Consider the following 20,054-nt stretch of genomic DNA (forward strand, 5'->3'; position numbering starts at 1 on the left):
CCCTTCAAACAACTCTCTACAGTAAGCAAAAAACCTGACCTTTGCTAGGTAGTATAACAACATAAAAAGAAGTGGCAGGTGTAATGATAAATTACATATTTTAATTGGAAATTTGTCAAAATTATGAAGTCGCATTTAAGATAATAGTTAACCATGTTTGTAAACACTAACAATGCCAGTTATAGAACATAAAAGATAAAACGTCTGATGCAAAATTCCTGTGTCAGGGTAACTGCAGGACTGAGAAATCAAGCAATACATAAATAAATAAAATCTGTAAATTATGCTTCCTGGGTAAAAATGACTTGTATTAGAGCACACAGTAGAAGCAAAAGATTATAGGCAGGAATTAAACAGATGCTTGAGGCATAAAAAAAAGAGATGGCATAAGGCAACTCTAGAGCATAAAACTACAGGAAATAGAGGTGACACAGAAAAGGCAAAAGTGAGACAGGAAAGAAAAAAAAAAAGGACAAGAAACTTAAAAGAAAATATGAATGCTTATGATACAGCAGCAACAAATGGAGCAAGACAGAGCAATTACAGTACACCGATTTTTAATGGCAATTTTTGCAGGGCAAATGAAATCATATTTAAGAATTGGGAAGCCCAGAAGCTCCTGAGACAGGTTCAGCCACTTGCCCTCCCTGAAAAAGGAGGGAAAAAAATAAAAAGGAAATGGAACGATACCACATCTTTTTCTGAAGTAAAGTATCTGAAATTATTTTGGAAGTTAAGAAATTGGATAACCACTGCCTCTTCCTCTTCCAGCCTCCAGCAAAATGTCATGATTTCATACTTGGTTTCTGAAGGTGGTAAACCCTTGCAATGCACTTTCATACTGTAAGAAACACCATTGCCATTTCAGTGCACAGTTAGGAAACTAAGTCCCCAGGAATTAAGATAAATTTGTCACAGTTCTGTTTAATGTACTACATGATCCAAAATTGCTTGGATGTTTCTGCACCTTTAAGATAAACCAATACCTGAACTGAAATTCTTTTAGTCTACACATGAGAGGAAACAATGGCAACAGGTAAAACATACAGCAAAATATCATTATCTTTACATATTACTTATAAATGCTAATTATAACATTTTCTCCTTCTCCCAGATGCACCTAACAATTAAAAGCTCAAAATGTATCCTCCCTTAACCTTTAAATTGTCTTAAAAGGGAAAAAAAAATAAAGTGCAAACCAGATTGTAAAAAAAAATAACCCTAAGATCTTCAGTAATTGTACTACTGTTTTTCAACATGATGGTAATACAGTAATAAACCAGTCAAATCAAAGGTAAATTGGCGTTAGTGAGCAGTGGCTGGGCGAAGTAGTAAGACAGAGGATTGATTTTTCAGATCAACAACGGACAAGGTAATTTAAAAAAAAAAAAATTGAAAATGTATTTATCTATACAGCGTAGCTGAGGTTTTTAAAGCAAAGGGCTAATCCTTTGTAAAAGCTCATAAAATCTGGATCTTGCAAAAGAAATGCTGCAGGCCAGAAAAACACAAGGCACTCCACCCAGTTCAAACCCCATTCAGGTAACTCCAGTCTCTGCAATTAAGAATCTTCCCTGACATTACATCAGCTGTAACTTCATGAAAACGTTTTCAGAGATTTTCAAATTCTTACACAGAACATTATCCTTACAAAAACCTCCCTTCCCAAGTACATTTATGACAGTTTTCCTTACCTTTAAAAATAACAGAAACAATAGGATCCGGTTTCCCAAACTTGGTTTTCGGGACATTTGTAGCAGATTCCACAATCACCCGAAGCATTGTTTCCAGCCTTGACTAAATGTCAATTGTTACCAAAGAAATTGAAGGAAGTCTAAGTTGCAAACTCCATAGTCTCTGGACTGAACTGCTAGCAGGAAGAGGAGGCAGGGAATTGCTCACCCACAGTAAAGAAAGTCTATGGGTGGATCTATGACGGATTAGCTCCTGAAGGCTATGAAAAAAGTGCCTGTAAATTGACACCAAGTACTGTGCTGTTGCACAAAGGGGCTCTGACTGGTGAGATCCAGTAACAGAAAGGGCACGGTATAAAAACTGCAGATTTCTTTTGTTGCTTTGATTCCTACACTGGGTGACAAATATCTCGTAAATTACCGAGGCAAGAATAAGCTTATGCAATACAAGAAGCACGACTCCAGTAGTCAAGATACCACCCACATCTGTGTCTCTTGCAACACCGAGGCATTAAATTTCATGACCGCTTACGCGTTTTTCCTCTTCATTTTTAGAACTTCACCATTTGCAAATGTTTTTAGCCTGCCTCCGTGTCCGCCTGTAATCAGAAAACACCCGTGTCTGCAAGAACAGGCTAAGGGCTCCCCCTTCAGCTGCGCTCTGGAACAGCCAGGTTTTAATCTACTTCAGGTGCCGCATTTAACTCGGTGTGTTTAGTAGATCTCTTAAGAAACGACTAGAATACATATTTGTAAGTTAAAAAGATACAAAAAAACAAATACATGCAAAATAATACGCGGAAGTAAGAGCCTGTGTATCTGAAACACATACTTACTGCATGCGCTTATGTTAGGGTTGCACTACAATGAAACTTGGTGAAACTCACATGGCATGAACAAGAGCTCTTTCCACAGAGCTGCCCAGTCGCCAACATTGTAGCTTCTCTCAGCGGTGAGCCAGCTGTAAAAGAGAAGCGGTTCACACCACTTCCACAAAGCCTATTTCAAGCAGAGACGAGAGAAGATGGAGCCAGCGAGACAGAGCACAAGGAACCACCCATGGACACAGGGCAACATTTTACCAGGGGCCCCACGAGAGCCACCCTCAGCTTATCATCTTCGAAGCAAAACCCGCTGGCGATCAGATTTTAGACAGCTAAAGGGACAGGGAGGGTATCAAGGGAACGAGAAGGAATCCGAAGGCAACAAGCCCACGAATGGAGGACGAGGACGAGGACGAGGACGTGGAAGCAGAGAAGGGCAGAGCACCGCCACAAGGCTTGCAGCCGCCGCCTGACCCCGGAGCCGCCCGTCGAGCTGCCTGCCCTGTGAGGGCGCCGCGGTCCCCCCTAACAGAACGTTAACGGCTGCCGCACGAGGACAAACCCGCCTCCAGCACGCGGGTGGAGGCGGCAGAGGCGGCGTGGCAGAAGGAAGACCCCGCCGCATTGGCCAGCCAGGCTGCTCCGCCACCCGCGCCAGCCAATGGGATGCCTCCTCTCATTCACCCCGCGGAGAACCCAGCCGCACCCACCGGCCGTTAACGGTCGCCTAGGTACGAGCAGCACGTGCCCCCGCGGCCACGCCCCCCTCGCCCCGCCGCCTGTTTTAGCCCCCGGGAGACGCCGTAGCTCCGGCTTTGCGGGGCGGGCAGCGCGGGCGGAAGTGACGCTGGGGCAGCCGCGGGATTCAAACTCTTCTCGGCAGCGCCGGGCGATGAGCGCCTGGGCGGGCCGGGAGCTGCTGGCGGGCCGGTGGCGCCGCGGGCACGGCGACGGCCCCGGGAGGGGAGAGCGGGACGGCGCGGCGCAGAGGAAGCCCTCAGAGGAGGCGCTCGCCGCGCGGGGCCCGCTGGCAGCCCCCGAGAGAAGCAGCCTGTTGCAGGTGAGGGCTTGCCTCTGGCTCGGCGCCTTGCTCCGCCTGTCGCGTCTGTCCTCAGGCGTTTTCCAGTGGTGTCTGGGTTAATGCAGTTGTAAGTCACCTGGCAAGGCACGGAAACGCAGAGCCTTGAGGCCCAGGCACCCGTCACTCCGTGAGGTCCCGGTGTGCGCTGTGCAGCTGATCAGGTCCTGCAGAACCGCCCTGAGCGCGCTGTGCGCAGAGCGCTGCCTTCACAGGCAGTGAGGGTGCTCCAGGGAGTACTGAGCACTTGCTTGAACCAGGCTCCCAAGTTCCCACTCGGCTGCAGATGAGTAAAATGGTAACCGGTTCCCCGGGTGGTTCTATTGCATCCACTGAGCAGGAGCTGGGGCACTGCAGCTTCCACACCTCCTGGTCCATTAAAGGTAAACCTGTGGCTGCAGAGAAAGGAGTTAGACTTCTTATGTGACACTATCAGGCTTTCCAGGACAACTAAGCTTTAAATGGAGTCTTTCAAAGGATGTAACAGGCTAGGCACAACATTTATAGGCCACTTCCTTTCACAACGTGGACCTTGACATGTCTGTGCTGCAGTGTCAGTTCCTATGTGCTAGCCCAAGTACCACCAATGGCTTAGTGTTGGGGCTCAATTCCTTAGTGTTTCCTGTGTGTAGTGGAGTTTCCTGAGTGCTTTACATAGGTTGTGTAGTATCTGGTTACTAGCTTGCATGTAGAAAATGAAATGGCAATTTCGATAGTATGTGGTGTCAGCGTTTTAGTTCTAGTGAGTGCTGTGTGTTGTCCTTAGCTCCCTAAATGAGGTCCTGTAAAATAATGCTGCTTCTGGTTTCTCCGCCATCTTCTAATGCCTTGATACCCATGCACAGGATTTGAACTTTAACCTTTCTCATGGAAAAGAAATTCTATTGTAACAAACTTACGTAGAGCTCCAAGGTGTATAAGTTCTAATTCTATTCAATAATTAACAGTGCTGGAGGCCAACCTAAAAGAGTCACTGAAAATATCTAGAAAAGCACATTTTGAAACTAAAAGGACAGGTAATTTAAGAAACAAACTGTGTTACTCTCCTGAATATAACTTTTGTAACTTCACTAATTGCTACTTAGCTTGCAAGAAAGTTCTCTTGCTCCTCAAAAACTACAAAATATGACATGAGGAAAAGTATCACCAACTTTTACTTGTAACTAGAAGTTCTTGTACTGTTTGCATTTTCAAGTCCGTATACTGTAGTGATTCACATTCATATACAAAACTACTAAGTCTGTCAAATTTGGTTTTCTGATTTCCTTGTTTCATCTGCTGTAGACTGTCTTACCACCATCTGAAATATTTCAGGTGATCATTGTAGCACTGTCTTACTAAAAAGTAATATTCTAACTAAAGGTGAAGAGAACCTTTCCAAGTGACTATTTTAAGCTGTTGTAAACTTACTAATGATATTCCTGTATGCAGACACTTAATCATTTGTGCCACTTCTTTGTGCTTCATTTAGAAAATATTTTCTCTTGAAAAAGAAAAACAAAAACACAACCATCTTCTTGGAGAGAAGGACAAAGAAATCCAAAATCTAAAAGACAAGCTTAAGTCCAAGAACAAGAACAGCGAAGTCTCCTCATTACAAAGTCAACTAGAAGAAAAAACAAAGGAAGCAGAAAGGCGAGAACAGTTACTTAGTTCTCTATCAGAAGAAATGAACCAGTTAAAGTGTAATTTATCTGCTGTTACTGCAAAATGTTCTGAGCTTGAAAACAAAGCCAGTTATTCTCAGGCATCCCAGGTAAGCACTGAAAAATAGTGTAACTGTTTACAGGTTAGGGTTCGAACTTGCATCTGCTAAGCACCAGTGTCCGTTATAAAATGGGATGAGTTTTTACTCTTCTTACAAATCTTCATACAAGATTTCAGCATGCAACATGACGAGGTACCTAGACTGAACGCTAAACAAGCAGTCAGGGAGTACAGCTTCAGGTAACACAGCGGAGGAGAGAATTCTGTACTGCAAAGTCCCTTCTTCAAGCTGCCATGCATGCAGGTATGACAAGTGGTATGACATGGAATGGCCCACTGTTGCTTAAACAGATATATGCCCTTCTTGAATTCATATGCTCAGTGGTTAAGCAGACTGAGAAGGCAGCAGTAGTAGAGAGATGGGGCCTTAAAAGAACACTAAACGCATCACCTAATTCATGCTCAGCGATGACAATACCTCTCTCTCCTCCCTGCTGTTATGAATCATCATTTGTTCCTTGGTTAAAACTGTCTGCAATTTACATGGCATAATATGTGGTAAATGCTTCAATGTAATAAGATAGGAGAGGAATAGTAAGTTGTTGACTCCATTTAAAATGCTTAATAGCTATGGTGTCAGGCACTTGGCTGCTTTTACAAGCGCATTTAGTTTTCTACAGTTGCTTATTCACCCCTGTCTGTTCTAATGCTCAACGGGAAATTCAGTACCTCAGTAGGGGGACATGGAAACTGCTGCTTTATGGGAGGTGCAGCTAAGTCTTTTCCGGTTTTAACCTATAGATGGTGCTAGTTACCCAAACTACATAATGAAATTGAGTAATTTCTAGAAATTCAGCTTTAGTTGATAATACTGCATTATTCAATGCGATGCAAATATGGATCTTGGGAAATATTACTACTTCAAATGTAATTTGCTTACTTCCAGTTTCGAGGGACTTTGAACCTTGTTAGAGAAAATTAACATCTTTTTATGCTATCTTTGTCAATGGACTTATCTTTCTAGTAATCACTACAGGAATTTTTCATCTAAACCACAGCAATATCAGAACTGCATCTCTGAACATGAAATTAAAAGCCTCTTGGTTCACTCGAGAATATCAGGTTGCTTTCTGTATGGGCATTCCTTATTGCATTTAACAGAGTAAGCTGCAGGTAGTTAAACAGTACAGAGTTGAACTTCAGTAGCAATACAGTATAATCTGACTCTGCAGAAAGGTTTAGAGGCATGCCAGAATAATAGGTCATAAAAAAAACAAACAAGGGAAAAGAATCCTGTAGTCTATGGAATCCTTCCTGGCATTGAAGGATGAAGACCACCACTTGCTATCTGTACAAAATCTCCAGCACTGATGTGAGAAATTCCAAGTGGTCTGCTAGATGAAGGAGGTGTATCTTTCTTTCAATCTGAGGTATAAAATATGAGGATCAAAGAGTGTAATTATAACCTACCTGTTAGACAAGGTTTCTTTTTGGTGACATCAGAAATTGGACTCTTTCTCAACCTTTAGAATAGCTTCCTTGCTGTCACAGTGATAAACAGAAAGAAGCCTGAAGATAGAAAGATATACTGGACAGTTATAAATTGGATTCTGATTACCGAAATATCTTTCAAATTAAAATTATATTATTTAATTTTTTACTGATGTATCAGTGAAGGACAACAAAACTTCACTGACTTTTTCACTGAATGTTTTGAGAAACTTGAAAATGAGTTTAGCAATGTTTCTTATAACTGCTAGGTGGCATACAAGCAGCAGGTATACTTTGAAGTGGAAACAACAGTTGTATGACTATGAGGAAGTGGGGAGGTTTTCACTGATGCAGAGTTCTGATATTTACAGAAATAAGTATCTGAGCAGTTGTCGTGGATCTAAATCCTATTAGAAAGCACTGAACTTTAATAACCATATTCAACATGCAAAATCTCCTATTTTTCCAGCTGTAAAGCTGGTTCTAGATCATGCTCTAGAAACAGAAAACTTTGACAAAAATGTAGCTTGGATTTAGGTAGTAATCTACATTTGCCTTTAAAGTTATTTGTCTTTAAAGTTCCCTCTGACTTATATATATAACTTCAAAAAGCTTTCTATGGAGTAGTGAATAAACATGTCATATTATGAATAAAGTTTAAATGTTTAACAGCTCTTTAGTTTTGTGGGTCTAAAGAATTCTGAAACTCATACTTTAAGCATTCTACTTTGGATTAAGTCTTGGAAAAGCAATCAATGTCTTTATGGTTCCAGACAGGCTTGCATGGTTTACCAGATATTTATAATTCCATGGTTATCACAATGAAGTTGAGCTCTCTAGCTTCCCACAGTGACTCCTATAGGTCTGCTTTATTGTCAAACTGGTATTCTGAGGATATGAAAATAGAACAAACACATTTTCTTTTATTTAAATAAAACCCTATATATCTAAATTTATCAAAAGCTCTCCTATACCTTTCAGTTCTCCCAAGACAGAAGTTCAGTGAAATATTCTTAGAAAATATTTTAATGTAACTGAGCTTTAGGATTATTGAATAAACAAAATTTAAATCTGTTCCATATTTTCCAGTAGATTTTTTAAAAATCTATGAAATGGTTTCCTGCATAACTTAGGCCCTTCTAAACAGACTATGAATATCTCTAAATGCAAGTCAGATGTATGCATCTTTTAAATTTTAAATTACACTTCCATTATTTATAGTCTTAATAGTTACATAGAACTAGTTTTACTGTTTCAGTCTTCTATTTTAAACAATGCTAACTGATTGTTCTTTATTTGCAGGAAGCTGTAACAAACAGCACTGGATCATCAACTAATCTTAGTGAAGTAGAAAAACAACTGAAAGATGTAAGCTTTCTGTACAACATACCAAGGATAAATCACGTACTAAAATCTATAAGAATAGGAACTATTACCATATATTTTTGGTAGATTGGGACCTCAGAGTATGTTTTCCTCTAAAATATTGTAACTAAAATTATTTTGTGAGAAAGCAATCAAATAATGAAGGGCTTGTGAAAGACATTTCTATAATACTGCAAATCTAAATCTATAATTGTTGAAAACAGTCCTTGGAAGAACAGAACATAGTGGCTGCTGAGAGAACAGAAATCCCAAGGAACATGGTCTGTCCACAGAACTGACGTTGCCTGGGATAGCATAAGGTTAGATTATAAGCCTCCTGAGGTCCCTTTGAACCTCAGTAATTCTATGATCTACTGAGATATAAAATCTATGTACTTGTTCTTAGAAACTGTAAGTTGTAATTATACAGTTTTAGTTCTATACAAAATAATAGATCCTGATGATGAAATAGAAAATGAAAGGATAATTCTTCATTATCTGGGGCATGTTTCATGAAAGTGTTTAGTTCTGAGTCATTTCCCTATTCCTGCAAATAAGCCAATCAGAATTTAATATTGCTGCAATTTAACTTATGCTCAATGACCCAAATCAAGATTTTTTTTTATCATACAAAGATAACTACAGTTTACAGAGGAATTAACTAACTTTTCGTTAAACAAATGTATAACATTTACATTTTTAAAGGAACAAAACTAATACTTCTTAAATCTGATAAACTACTAGATGCTTTTCTGTTTTTCTTCTGTTCCTTTCCATGAAGGCTCTTGAGAAGAACCAACAATGGCTACTGTATGACCAGCAACGTGAAGTATATGTCAGGGGACTGCTTGGAAGGATCTTTGAACTTGAACAGAGGTCAGAAATAGTTAGCCAGCAACAACCAAAAGAATCACATACAGAAGGTATTGATTTTTTCCTTGACTGACTCAAACCACAGTTTTCTATAGAATACATTTTCTGTGAATTATAGCATATGATTGACTTTTTTCACAATATTTTGCTTTCTTAATGGGAAAATTTAAAAATTTGTGCTTTGAGCTGTTACTTGATCAATATTTCTTGTTCCTATCTGCTTCACCAAATGTTTTTCTAAAGCCTTGACAGTCTATTGGCCACCTTTCTGTTTGCAGCAGGTGTTAAGGTAAATATATGTATATACCATCCTTCAAAGTACACTCTCTTCCTACATAAAGGAAGCATTAAGAATTTACTGGCTAGGTGTGGATCAGTTTCTTTTCAAAATAATTATAAAAGTGACTCAAGACTGGCATGTTCTTTATCCCTCTGAGAAGTTCTTACATGGCATGAAAACCTGTGATAGATTTTGGCACCTATCCAAAACAATGCTTTGCAATATGGATATGGTAATCTCTAGCTTGCTTCTATGTGATGCAGTTCCTCATTAGCACTCTCTCAGTACCATGCATTCAGATTGACTTGAGTCATGCTTGACCAGCAAGTGGAATAAAATTAAAATAATCTTGAGCAGAAGAGCCAGAAGTTAACTTCCCTTTCTTATCAAACTAATTTCATATATGCTACAACTGGTCTACATGGTAAATTCACTAAATAGAACTAGCCTCATCTAGAGTAAGAGTATGCTCACAGGTACTTGCTGCTTAGTAACTTGTTTGCAGTGGCTTGGTTTTTCTATTGCTGCTGGTATCCTTATGGGAAACAGTAAAATATCATCTTAACCTTTAGTGCTGTTTTAGACATCTGTTTTTTAGTATTTTAGAAGGAGGAATATTGAAGTAGCTCACCAGAAAAAGCAACTCAGTTACTGAGTTGACAAAGCTTTGTCATCAGAGCAGCCAGGAAACATGGAGTAAGAGGATGAAAGTTCCTCTTCAAACAGACAGTAGTAGAGATCAAAGATGGAAAAAAATCTAGTTTGACAAATTGAAAGTAGATATGACAACTTTTTTCTAAGGAAAACCTTGGTGTATCTCTGAAGATCTTGCTGCCTTATATAGGAGTATTGTTAACAAAAAGCTAAGCCTTAGCTTATCTTTTCCTTAGCTTGAAAACATTCAAGCAGGAAAATTTTCCTAGTAAATTACACTTTGAAGAACATGAGGGAAGCCTTCAACAAGAGTATCAAAGTCAAGAACTTCAGAGTGCCTTAAATCACCAAAGCCTTTTTAAGACAGCATTCCTTGTCCTGTTCTAGGTATACTTTGTATTGCATCTGAATTCTTGCAGACTGACTCTTCTTTCGAGTTGATAAGCTTTTCTTGGGTCAACAAGCACCCACTTCTTGAGCATTGGTTTAAGCAATAGTCACTAGCCAAGAAGCAGATGTCTTTGATCAAAAGGCCTATTCTAGTTTGCTTTAGTTGCAATTTAGAAATAAGTGACCACATAATTTGAAGACAGTCTGTACAAGACAAATATTCTGTCTTTAGGCAATGACAGAGACCATCAGAACCCCAGGGTATCTCTGGAGTGAGATTAATGCCAGAACCTTGCTTAACATGCCTAAATCTGGAAGTGAGAACCTAGTGTCTTTCGGCATCTATTTCAGTACCTCAATATAATGCGTGAGGTTATATAAGAACTGTTTGTGGGATCATGCAGTTCGTGTAGTCAGGGCAAATGATGTAACATTGCTATAACAGTTAGTCAAGGAAGTAGCTATAGCACAGTATGGTATGTGAAAGCACAGTTGCTGTTTTCCTCTATCCTGAGAGAAGATTTTTCTCCTTTAGAAGTATTGAAAGTTGCTTTAAGTCCATCTTGGTGATAATCTGAGCTGTGTAACAGCCTAAAATGTCAATTTATTATCAATATTCTTTAAAATGCTATCAAGGATTTGGTGCTCTGATTTTTAAGTGATTTTTTTCCCATGTTATTGTCTCCTTGTTTGTCTCATTAAGGTCACCTACCAGAAGAAACGCAAAAATATTATGACCAGCTGTTATTAACTGCTAAAAGTGATCTTGAGACTGAAAGACGCACTATAACCCAGCTTAGATGTGAACTTCACGAATTGAAAAAGAAGTATGAAGAAACACAACAAGAAATAATGAGTTTAAATGACTTACTGCAGTCCCAACAGGCTGTTGAAATGAAGGCTCTAGAAAATGAAAACAAAATAAAAGGAGAAAAAGTGCAGAGACTAAAACAAGAAAATGAAAGTATTAAAGTACAGCTAAGAGAAGAAAAGGAAAAATCTGAAGAACTGTTATCTCAGGTAAGTGGATGTATTTGGAAATTGAAGATCATTAGCAAAGATTCAAGAGCTGGGAAGTCATACTCACTTGCTCTGGTAACTGTTCTTTATGTACATCTAGACTCATGTCCTTGTGGTTAAAACTAAGTTCTTTAATACTGATTTAGGTCACAATCCAAAGTTTTGTGAGATTTACTTGTTTAAAAATGTTCTAGTTCACTTATCTTAAGAGTCTTGTGGGGTGTAAGAGGAAATGAGAATGCATCATTGATTTTAATCTGGCTTTATCCTCAAGGCTATTGGTGAATGAGAACAGAAAAAGTAAAAATTCAAATTCATACAGGCCGTTTTATCATGTGGTCTAAACTGGGATGTCGCTATTTGCTGTCAGCTGTAATTTCATAATTGCTGGATAAGTAGCCATGTTCCTGGATAGTGCACCCACCCAACAGTTGTAGCATGCAGCAGGTTTTTTCATTCAGATGTGTTACTGCAATAGGCTATATTATATATATATATATATATATATATATATATAATATATATATATATAGGCTAATAGGCTATATAATAGATATATTGTCACAGATAATAACTAAGCAAGCACATCAGACTACTAAAAAGAAATGGCCAGATAAGCAAGGGAAGGGAAGTTTATCGCTGTTTTGGACAGCTATAGTAGAAACCACTGATAAGAGTTCTGGAACTTGTCACAAAACTCAAGTAGTTGCATGTGAGGCAGGTTGTTCATTATGCCTGGGTTTCACTGTCACCACATCTGTTTTTCTAGCAGGCTCTAATTGTTTGCAGGGCTTGCCTGTCTCCCAGGGAGTAACTTGATGACTTCAAGTTAAATAGTTCTGTTATTTGTACGTGTAGTTCTTAATTCTTCCTTCCATTTTCCTGAGGCCAATGACCTTTGGGTTAAGAGTTTTCCCCTCAAAATAGGGAAAACATGTGCATACTGTATGTTTGGATTAAAAAAAAAGATGCTTTTTTTTTTTGGAGTAGTCATGAGGACTTTGCTACCTTTGCTACCTTTCCTACGTGGACAACTACTGTGGTATCTTGAAACAAAATATTCTTGTTAGCATCACCATGTTGACAAACTTTCTTTTTCTGGGTATGAAATCATGATTACCTACTGGTTGAAGAGAACCTGGAAAGTTCTCCTTGAAGCTCTGTCCTCAGGGAATCCAAATATGATACACCTGCTACTTAGAGAAGTTTGCAGTCAATAGCATAAAACAACATAGAACTGAAATTTGAAATAAGAGGATATAATTTACTAGGCACCAAATTAGGTTAACACTAGAACATCAGTTTAACTCTCTAAAGAGGCTTATGCAGTTACTTAATCCATTATTGTTGAGTATTTTCTATCTTTCTCACTTGTATTTAAAGATACATTGCTTAACTTAAAAAAAAAAATCATGGTATGTTAGTCGAAACATGTATTTTGTGTATTTTTCTGTTCTGTCAATCACTGGGAAAAAATATTTTTTTGTTTAACTATAATATTAACCTACATTCTTCCCCCTCAGTGCAGTGATAACACTTCCCTGGGTTTTCCCCAAGGAAGTATTTAAATTGGGCTTGGCTGTTGCATAACAGGCATATGTTTTCTGCTGGTACTGGCATACAAAAATTTAGCTCCATTCCTCTCTAGACTAATTGTTTCAAGTTTATTATCTATTGTATGTGGAAATTGTTACATGTTCTTCTGCCTTGTAGGTACAACTTCTTCGTAAATCATTGCTCAAACAGCAGGAGGAACACACTAGGATAGCTTTGTTGGAACAACAGGTACCCAATTACATGTTCAGATACTGGGTTGATTATTCAAGAATCTGATACTTAAGTTGTGTTATATGCAGAAAGGTTTCCTAGACTAACTTTTCAAGTTTAAGAATAAGTGGTATATTAAAGTAATGTTAGACATAAATATGAAATTATGGGTGATTCCTTAGTGCTTCTAAGAATTCTGACCCTTGTTAAAGGAAATCCCTAACCTTTTATAGGGGAGAGGCTGCAACTAAACCTGATGTTACTTTCTATGCAATTGCTTGTTCAAATAGAAACTGTACAGCCTCAAATTAGGTATGGGAAACATCCTAAAACCATTCAGCTCACTGAAATCTGTAACATACTCATGATAGTCATACAAATAATTGCATTGACATCTTTCATGTTACTGATTTTTTTTCCCAACTACGTTCTTACAGATCTAACTGATGTCCTTGGGGGAAAAAGTTGTATCACACTTACTTGCTAAGCTTGGGTGTAGTGTTATTCACATATTCTTTTCAAACCGCTACAAGAAAGATCCCTGAGTAGGAACTGGCATTTTTATTGAGAACATGCACTACACGCTCTTCCATGTAAAATCTTCAGTTTAAGACTGAGATAGCTCAAATACTCTCTAACCAAAGTTACCTTTGACTCCACCTCTACGGACCTTCCTAATTGGGCACGTATGAACTTTACTGAAATGAAAGGAACAAATAATTTTATCCCATTTTAGGATATGATTGCTGAGTAAAACTTCAAATAGATAAAGGGGCCCTCACACACACTTAATTCTGCCTTTAATTCTTTAACTTTCTCTGGGGGGTTGCCAGATCCAGATATGTACTACAGACTTTGAGAATGAAAAGCTAGACCGCCAGAACTTGCAGCATCAGTTAAACCAAGTCCTTAAGGAACTGCGCAAGGCCAGGGAGCAAATAACCCGGCTGGAACCTTTGGTATGTACTGGATAACTTGCAGGAAAACTCGGGGATTTTGCATAAATGAACACTTCTTCACTTCAGAGTGCAGTTAATGTCAACAGATTGACTGTAGGTGTTTACATCTCTTAAATACATAGTCCTAAGGTGCAGAACCCTATGATAGCTAGCAAGCTATTGCTATTGTCTCTACAGCACCACAGACAGCTTGTACTGCGAAGGAGATATAGAAAGAAGGAGATACAGAATAGTCAAGTCCTCAGTAGGCAATTTGTATCACCACATGCAACAGACAAAACTACATACACAATAGCAAAGCTGTAGTGTGCTTCTACTGGAATTTGCTGCTAGTGGACAAGGCACTACCCTTAAATGTAGTTGAATTCCTGCCCGACCCCCATTCTATACACCCACAACGTAGGATGGGTGTGCCACTAGAAGTGGATCTGCCTACTCCCTAAAATGAAAAAGAACACTTGTACTGAGGGCAATGGTCTGTTTGCTACTTATATAAGCCCAAAGAAAGACACCTAGATTTGACCATCTGATTCAAAAAATTTATAAGAAAGGTTTATATATCAAGCAAGACACTGTGGAACTCTATGATACAGGGTCTTGTAAGGTTAGGTGATAGCTAAATAGAATTGTCAAGACTGCAGTTCTGGATTTATTTAAATGAGATTCAGAACAGAAATCAGATGCCTGTGTCCTTCATTAGATCAGGTCTGAGGCTGCTGTGCTTATTACAGAGAATATAAATGCAAAAGCTCCTAACCAGTTGCAGAGCAGAAGAATTCTTCTAACTCTGACAAACTGTTCTCCCTCTTAGATGCATGCAACTTGGAAGTACTTTCTCGAAAGTACTTTCTCGAATGAATCCTGAGATACTGATGATCTTCATGTGTTCTTGTCCCTGTGAGAGCCCCACTAGCTAGGATTGTAGTTGTTGCTGCTGCCAGCAGAGGCCACTAGAAAACCTTCTGGCTGCCAGGAGCAGCAGCTGTTCAGCTGAAGTTCGTGCAGAACAGGGGGAAGCTGTAGTGCTCTTTATCCTGTGCTGAGAAGCTGGCTGGCTAACTGCCAAATGGAGGACCGGGTGTCTTTGTCTCTTCCTGCTTAGAAACTGTCCATGGTGTCAAGTGGAGAAGAGGAAAAACATGGAAGAGTTTGGGAAGGTAGCTAGGCAGAGGCAGGCAGCATCCCCTATAGAGGGGGTTGAGGCATTTTATTAAGGAGGCATAGCGTGTGTGAGTGCCTAGGAAGACGGCTGGGGAAGGGTTTGTTGCAAAGGTGAAACAGATTTCCTTTATATAGGTACACCTTGTACATCATGTTGAATTCCCTGGTACATCTATGGGTGTATTTTTAGAAATTTCAAAGGTAATCTAAACTTCCAAAATAAATGCAGCTTAATTTTTGATCATTGCACTTGTTATGAGTTTAATATTGATATTAAGCTTGGGGTCCTGTTGTAACAAGGTTTCAGTCCTTGTTCCTTATTTCCTTCACTCTTTCCCCCCCCCCCCCCCCCCCAAAAATCCACAGCAATGCATACATAAATGTATTATAAAATCCTTAAAATACCTGTATGCAGTACCAACATTTCTAAGAGCCGTGCTCAACTGTTTCATATTTAGTGTACAGAAACTTTGCTTTTTTATTAGGATGTATATGAAAGCTGTAAGAAGCCTAAAATGCTGTGTATTAGCAGTGATAATATGGGAGTCTGAGGCTTGCTGTCTCAGCTTTCACCATGGCTTCTTTCATTATACCTTATGAACCAGCTACAGTTTAAAAGTGGCAGGAATCGCATTTATTCAGTGGTCCATGAAGGGAAAACTACTTCAAAATAAGAATGTGCACTAAATACTGACATAATGTAAGTAAGTGATGTACTCTTATTTGTATACTTAATCAGACATTGTGGAAAGCTTGCTTTAAATAGCCTGCGGAAAAGCTACCTGCAATCTAATTTAAATGCAGTGTTAAAATTATACAACAGGCCCATATTGCTCTGTTTTTAATGCAAGTAGCATAATTGTCTTTAGCCATCTTTAAAATTCAATCCTTAGTGCTGTAACACGCATGATTTGTGTGCCATTAAACATCTTTTTCCCTATGTCTATTTGACTGGGACCCTATCTGATGCATGTTCCAGTCCCTCACTAAAGATTCTCCTTTTCCAGAAGCTCCAGGAATCTGGATGTGTGGAACCACAAGGAGACTTGCAAGCTGCGTTTGAAGAGAAGATGACAGTGTATGACAGAAGTCCTTCCCAGAAACATTCAAGTCTCCTTGATGAAAGTTTTCTTGAGTGTCCCAGATGTAAAGTGCAATATGCAACAAGCCAGCATAGAGAATTACTAGCGCATATTGACTTCTGTACAGCTTAAGCTCCAAATGGACTTACTATATTTGCTCTTTACACACTGTCAGTATACTGTCCTGCAAAGGCAAAAGATTTTTGTAAAGCTCTTCTTTCAAGGTTGTATAAAGGACTACTAGCTTTGCATTTCAGTTCAAAAAAAAATTAGTAATTTATTTGGCCTCATATTTCACCTGACATTTGTGGAAACAGCTACTACATTCCTTGTTGCAAGTGGAAATAATTCGTAGAATTAGGAATATTTTCAAATAATAAACTACTGACATATTTTATTGCACTATTAAAAATAAGTAAAACACAGCTATTGTGTCAGACTTCAATACGTGGCATATCCAGTTCTTGGCTGATGAATCCTGACTGCTTTTAGCAAAAAGACTTGGCTATAATGTGTGCACTACACACACATGTATGTAATGTGTCACATCTATATATACAAACTCAGGAAAGTTTGTGTTAACATGTCTTTGCTACTTAAGATTTATGTTGAAAACATTTTAAGTAGCATTTTTCTGAACCACAGTTGGGGTGACTTGGAGCTCATACAAAAATGCTGACCATGTGTAAGCTCTTCTCAAAAACATCATCGCGTAAACAACTTCCTAGCAACTGTGAATGTCATTGGTACTGAAAAAAGCTTCCCTTTCAGATGCTGTCAGAAACCAGTTTGGAAGTGTCGGTATCCAATTAAGCTGAAGTGAACTTTAGTTTGTGCTTCTGTATTTTACTGGTTCAAGTAGGAAAATGTCAGTTATTAAATCTGTTTTAAATCTTCCGTTTTAAAAATGCAGGTTTGAATAAAGTACTCCAGTGAATTTGGAGTGTTGCTATTTCATACCCGTACAGAAAATGCCTGTTAGTGTTCAAGAGGCATTTAGATAATGCCATGAACAGTATGCTTTAAATTTTGGTTAGTCCTGAAGCAGTCAGGCAGTTGGACTAGATGATCTTTGAAGGTCCATTCTAAGTGAACTACTCTATTCCAAAACAAGCGGGCAATAACTTTTTGCAGCTAATTAGAAACTGACAAAAGCTGAGTGTTTATTGATTTGCAATCACATTGCTTTCTTCTAGCATATACTGTAAACCTGGGTCTGTTGCTAGCATTTTCTTCCTTGTACCTTTAGTAAAGATCAACAACTATTCCTTTCATTAGAACGACTGAAGTGAGGAAATCTTAAGAAGGCACACTAGCTAAGGTATTTGCTGCTTTTACAATTTTATGGCTTGCTGAGGCCAGGAAATTACCTACGTTCAGCCAGACTCCAAGGTATACCTTTCTCTGGTATACTGAATTGAATGGCTACCTGCTGTCATTTTTTTCTATTACAGTTTACTGTAAAATTTTGTGCCTCTAACCCATAACATTCTCTCTACTCTTTAATGGTTAAATCTTACTTTTACATATAAGGGTGTTTTCAAAGTTTTTTTTTCCCAATTACTATTATGATATTTAATTATGTTGTCGATAAAGCCAGTGTTTGAGACAGAGATTGTATTGCCATTTTTCAATTTTACTGACTGTCTCTCAGGCTAATCTTTGTCTTTGACAATTTGGCCAGAAAACCTGCTGCTGCTATTTAGGGAAGATGTGATGAACTAACAAGTGAAGTAAATTATGCTTTGGAATCGTAAGGTTTTGCTATGATGGAAATTCCCTTAATTTCATGTTCTTCTAAATACCTTTTAAATGCGGGATAATAACTGCACTTTTCATTCCAGCATTTGACTTTAATCTCTTATTAAACTACTTTTGGAAGTTTAAGTTGTCTTTTAACAGCACGTTAATCAGCTAGTATTCTATTCTCAGTTGTGTACTTAGCATGGTTTCTGTAAGAAGAAATTCTGATCTTTTATGTATTATAGATGAAATAAGTTTGCCTGCTACAGGTCAGCAGTCTTCTCTGAAGTAATTCTGAGGCTTTCTTAAATTAGCCTAAAACACTTGCTCATTAGAAGCTGGTACTGTAGAGGAGGACTGAAAGGCAGCAGCTCATTAGGTGGTCAGTTATTTAATATTAAAGTGAGTACATTCAGATAAAGTTGATACATTAATATCCTTTAAAATATTTTGTTTATTCCAACACCTCTTCTGAACTCTCACAAAATGTTTAGATGTAACTAAGCACAAAAAATGTACCGATAAATTTATGCGCAATCAATGTTGTGTATGTTGAAAACTAGTAAAATGACAATCTCCAGTGTCAAAAGTCCTACTTTGAAGGCACAGCCACAAATATGTCATCGCTGACAGGATTACAACCAACTACAGAATGGAATCACAGAATCACAGGTTCATCTAGGTTGGAAGAGACCTCCGAGATTACCTAGTCCAACCTCTGACCTAACACTAACAAGTCCTCCACTAAACCATATCACTAAGTTCAACATCTAAACCTCTCTAAAAAAAAAACGTCTCTTAAAGACCTCCAGGGATGGCGACTCAACCACTTCCCTGGGCAGCCCATTCCAATGCCTAACAACCCTTTCAGTAAAGAAGTTCTTCCTAATATCCAACCTAAACCTCCCCTGGCGCAACTTTAGCCCATTCCCCCAAACTCCAGCTCTTTCATAAAGCATGCAGGTGATATCACTGCCTCTTTTTTTGACCTTTTAGAAACGAAGGAGTTTAGGATTGAAAGTAAATTTTAGTCTTAAAAGTAAATGGACAAGGAAAAGGTCTGCTGCTCCCCTCTGATTATATCTAAGATAAGAGGTTTGTGCCTAATGCTCATCTTAGTGCTAGGATTTAGCTGTGAGTTTAATTCTTTGTACAACAGGAAGTAATAAAAAAAATGCTGTTATTTCATGCACTTTGTATTTTCAATTTCAGTAGTCTATTCTGAGTTACGTCCCTTTCAAGTAACTGAATTTCAACACAATTGTAGTTCAACCTAGCAAAAATTCTCTGAAGTCTGCCTCATTTGAAGATGCTGGTCTAGAGAAGCTTTTGGATTAAGACAAGGGTTCACCAATACTAGCATAGTAATAAATCCTGGCTTTCACATCCAGTGTTCTTTGTAAGTGGCAAGCAAATTAAGTGGTTTTGGTGCAAGGTGGTGGGGTTGGAAAGAGCCATACTGCGTATAACTAGTGACTTAACATGAGGACAACTTGTGAAGTAACAGCAACTGAAAGATGGCTCTGTTCTTTTTCTTACATTAAGTTAATCAACTTATATAGAACCATTCTACCAACTCCTCATCATTTAATTGCTTGTGCAACTTCATCTCTTACTCTTGATTTTGATAAGAAATCCTTCACACAGTTATTTGCCAATGACTGTTCTACTGATGTTTAGGCAAACTATATAATAAACCACTTCAACTACACAAATAAAAAGTGGCAGGGAAGCCATAGTGCCTGTTACGTTGTAAAAGCATCATGCTGAACAGCACAAATATTTAAAGACAACTGTTCATCACTGCTCGGCAGATAATGCTAATGTAAATGGTACAGTGTCTTCAAAGCAATCAGGGGAAATACTGCTCTCATGATATCTATGGACCAAAGCAGATGTAGGTGAGAGATTACAAGTAAGGCAGTACAGGAGTTTTAGACACTTCCATTTTAATCTGCTAATCAAT

General features: G+C 38.6%; 2 protein-coding genes across 5 annotated transcripts in view; one reads left to right on the forward strand and one right to left on the reverse strand.

Annotated features, from left to right (window-relative positions):
- Positions 1-2,239, reverse strand: part of MYOF (myoferlin) — a 69,587-nt gene extending 67,348 nt beyond the window's left edge. For 2 of the 4 annotated variants that reach the window (XM_050711932.1, XM_035556885.2), the window contains exon 1: positions 1,695-2,239. In XM_050711932.1, coding sequence (XP_050567889.1) covers positions 1,695-1,782 — 88 coding nt within the window. In that variant the 5' untranslated portion in view covers positions 1,783-2,239. The remainder of the gene's footprint in view (positions 1-1,694) is intronic. The other 2 variants (XM_050711931.1, XM_035556799.2) reach the window with 1 other exon arrangement.
- Positions 2,240-3,179: 940 nt separating this feature from the next.
- CEP55 (centrosomal protein 55) lies at positions 3,180-19,279 on the forward strand. Its single transcript, XM_035544770.2, has 8 exons — positions 3,180-3,578; positions 5,068-5,352; positions 8,097-8,162; positions 8,941-9,082; positions 11,060-11,376; positions 13,090-13,161; positions 13,977-14,102; positions 16,271-19,279. The coding sequence occupies exons 1-8, from the start codon at positions 3,180-3,182 to the stop codon at positions 16,475-16,477; spliced, it is 1,614 nt and encodes a 537-aa protein (XP_035400663.1). The 3' UTR covers positions 16,478-19,279.
- Positions 19,280-20,054: the final 775 nt, after the last annotated feature.

This window comes from Cygnus atratus, chromosome 7 (genome assembly GCF_013377495.2).
Source record: "Cygnus atratus isolate AKBS03 ecotype Queensland, Australia chromosome 7, CAtr_DNAZoo_HiC_assembly, whole genome shotgun sequence".
Lineage (NCBI taxonomy): Eukaryota > Metazoa > Chordata > Aves > Anseriformes > Anatidae > Cygnus > Cygnus atratus.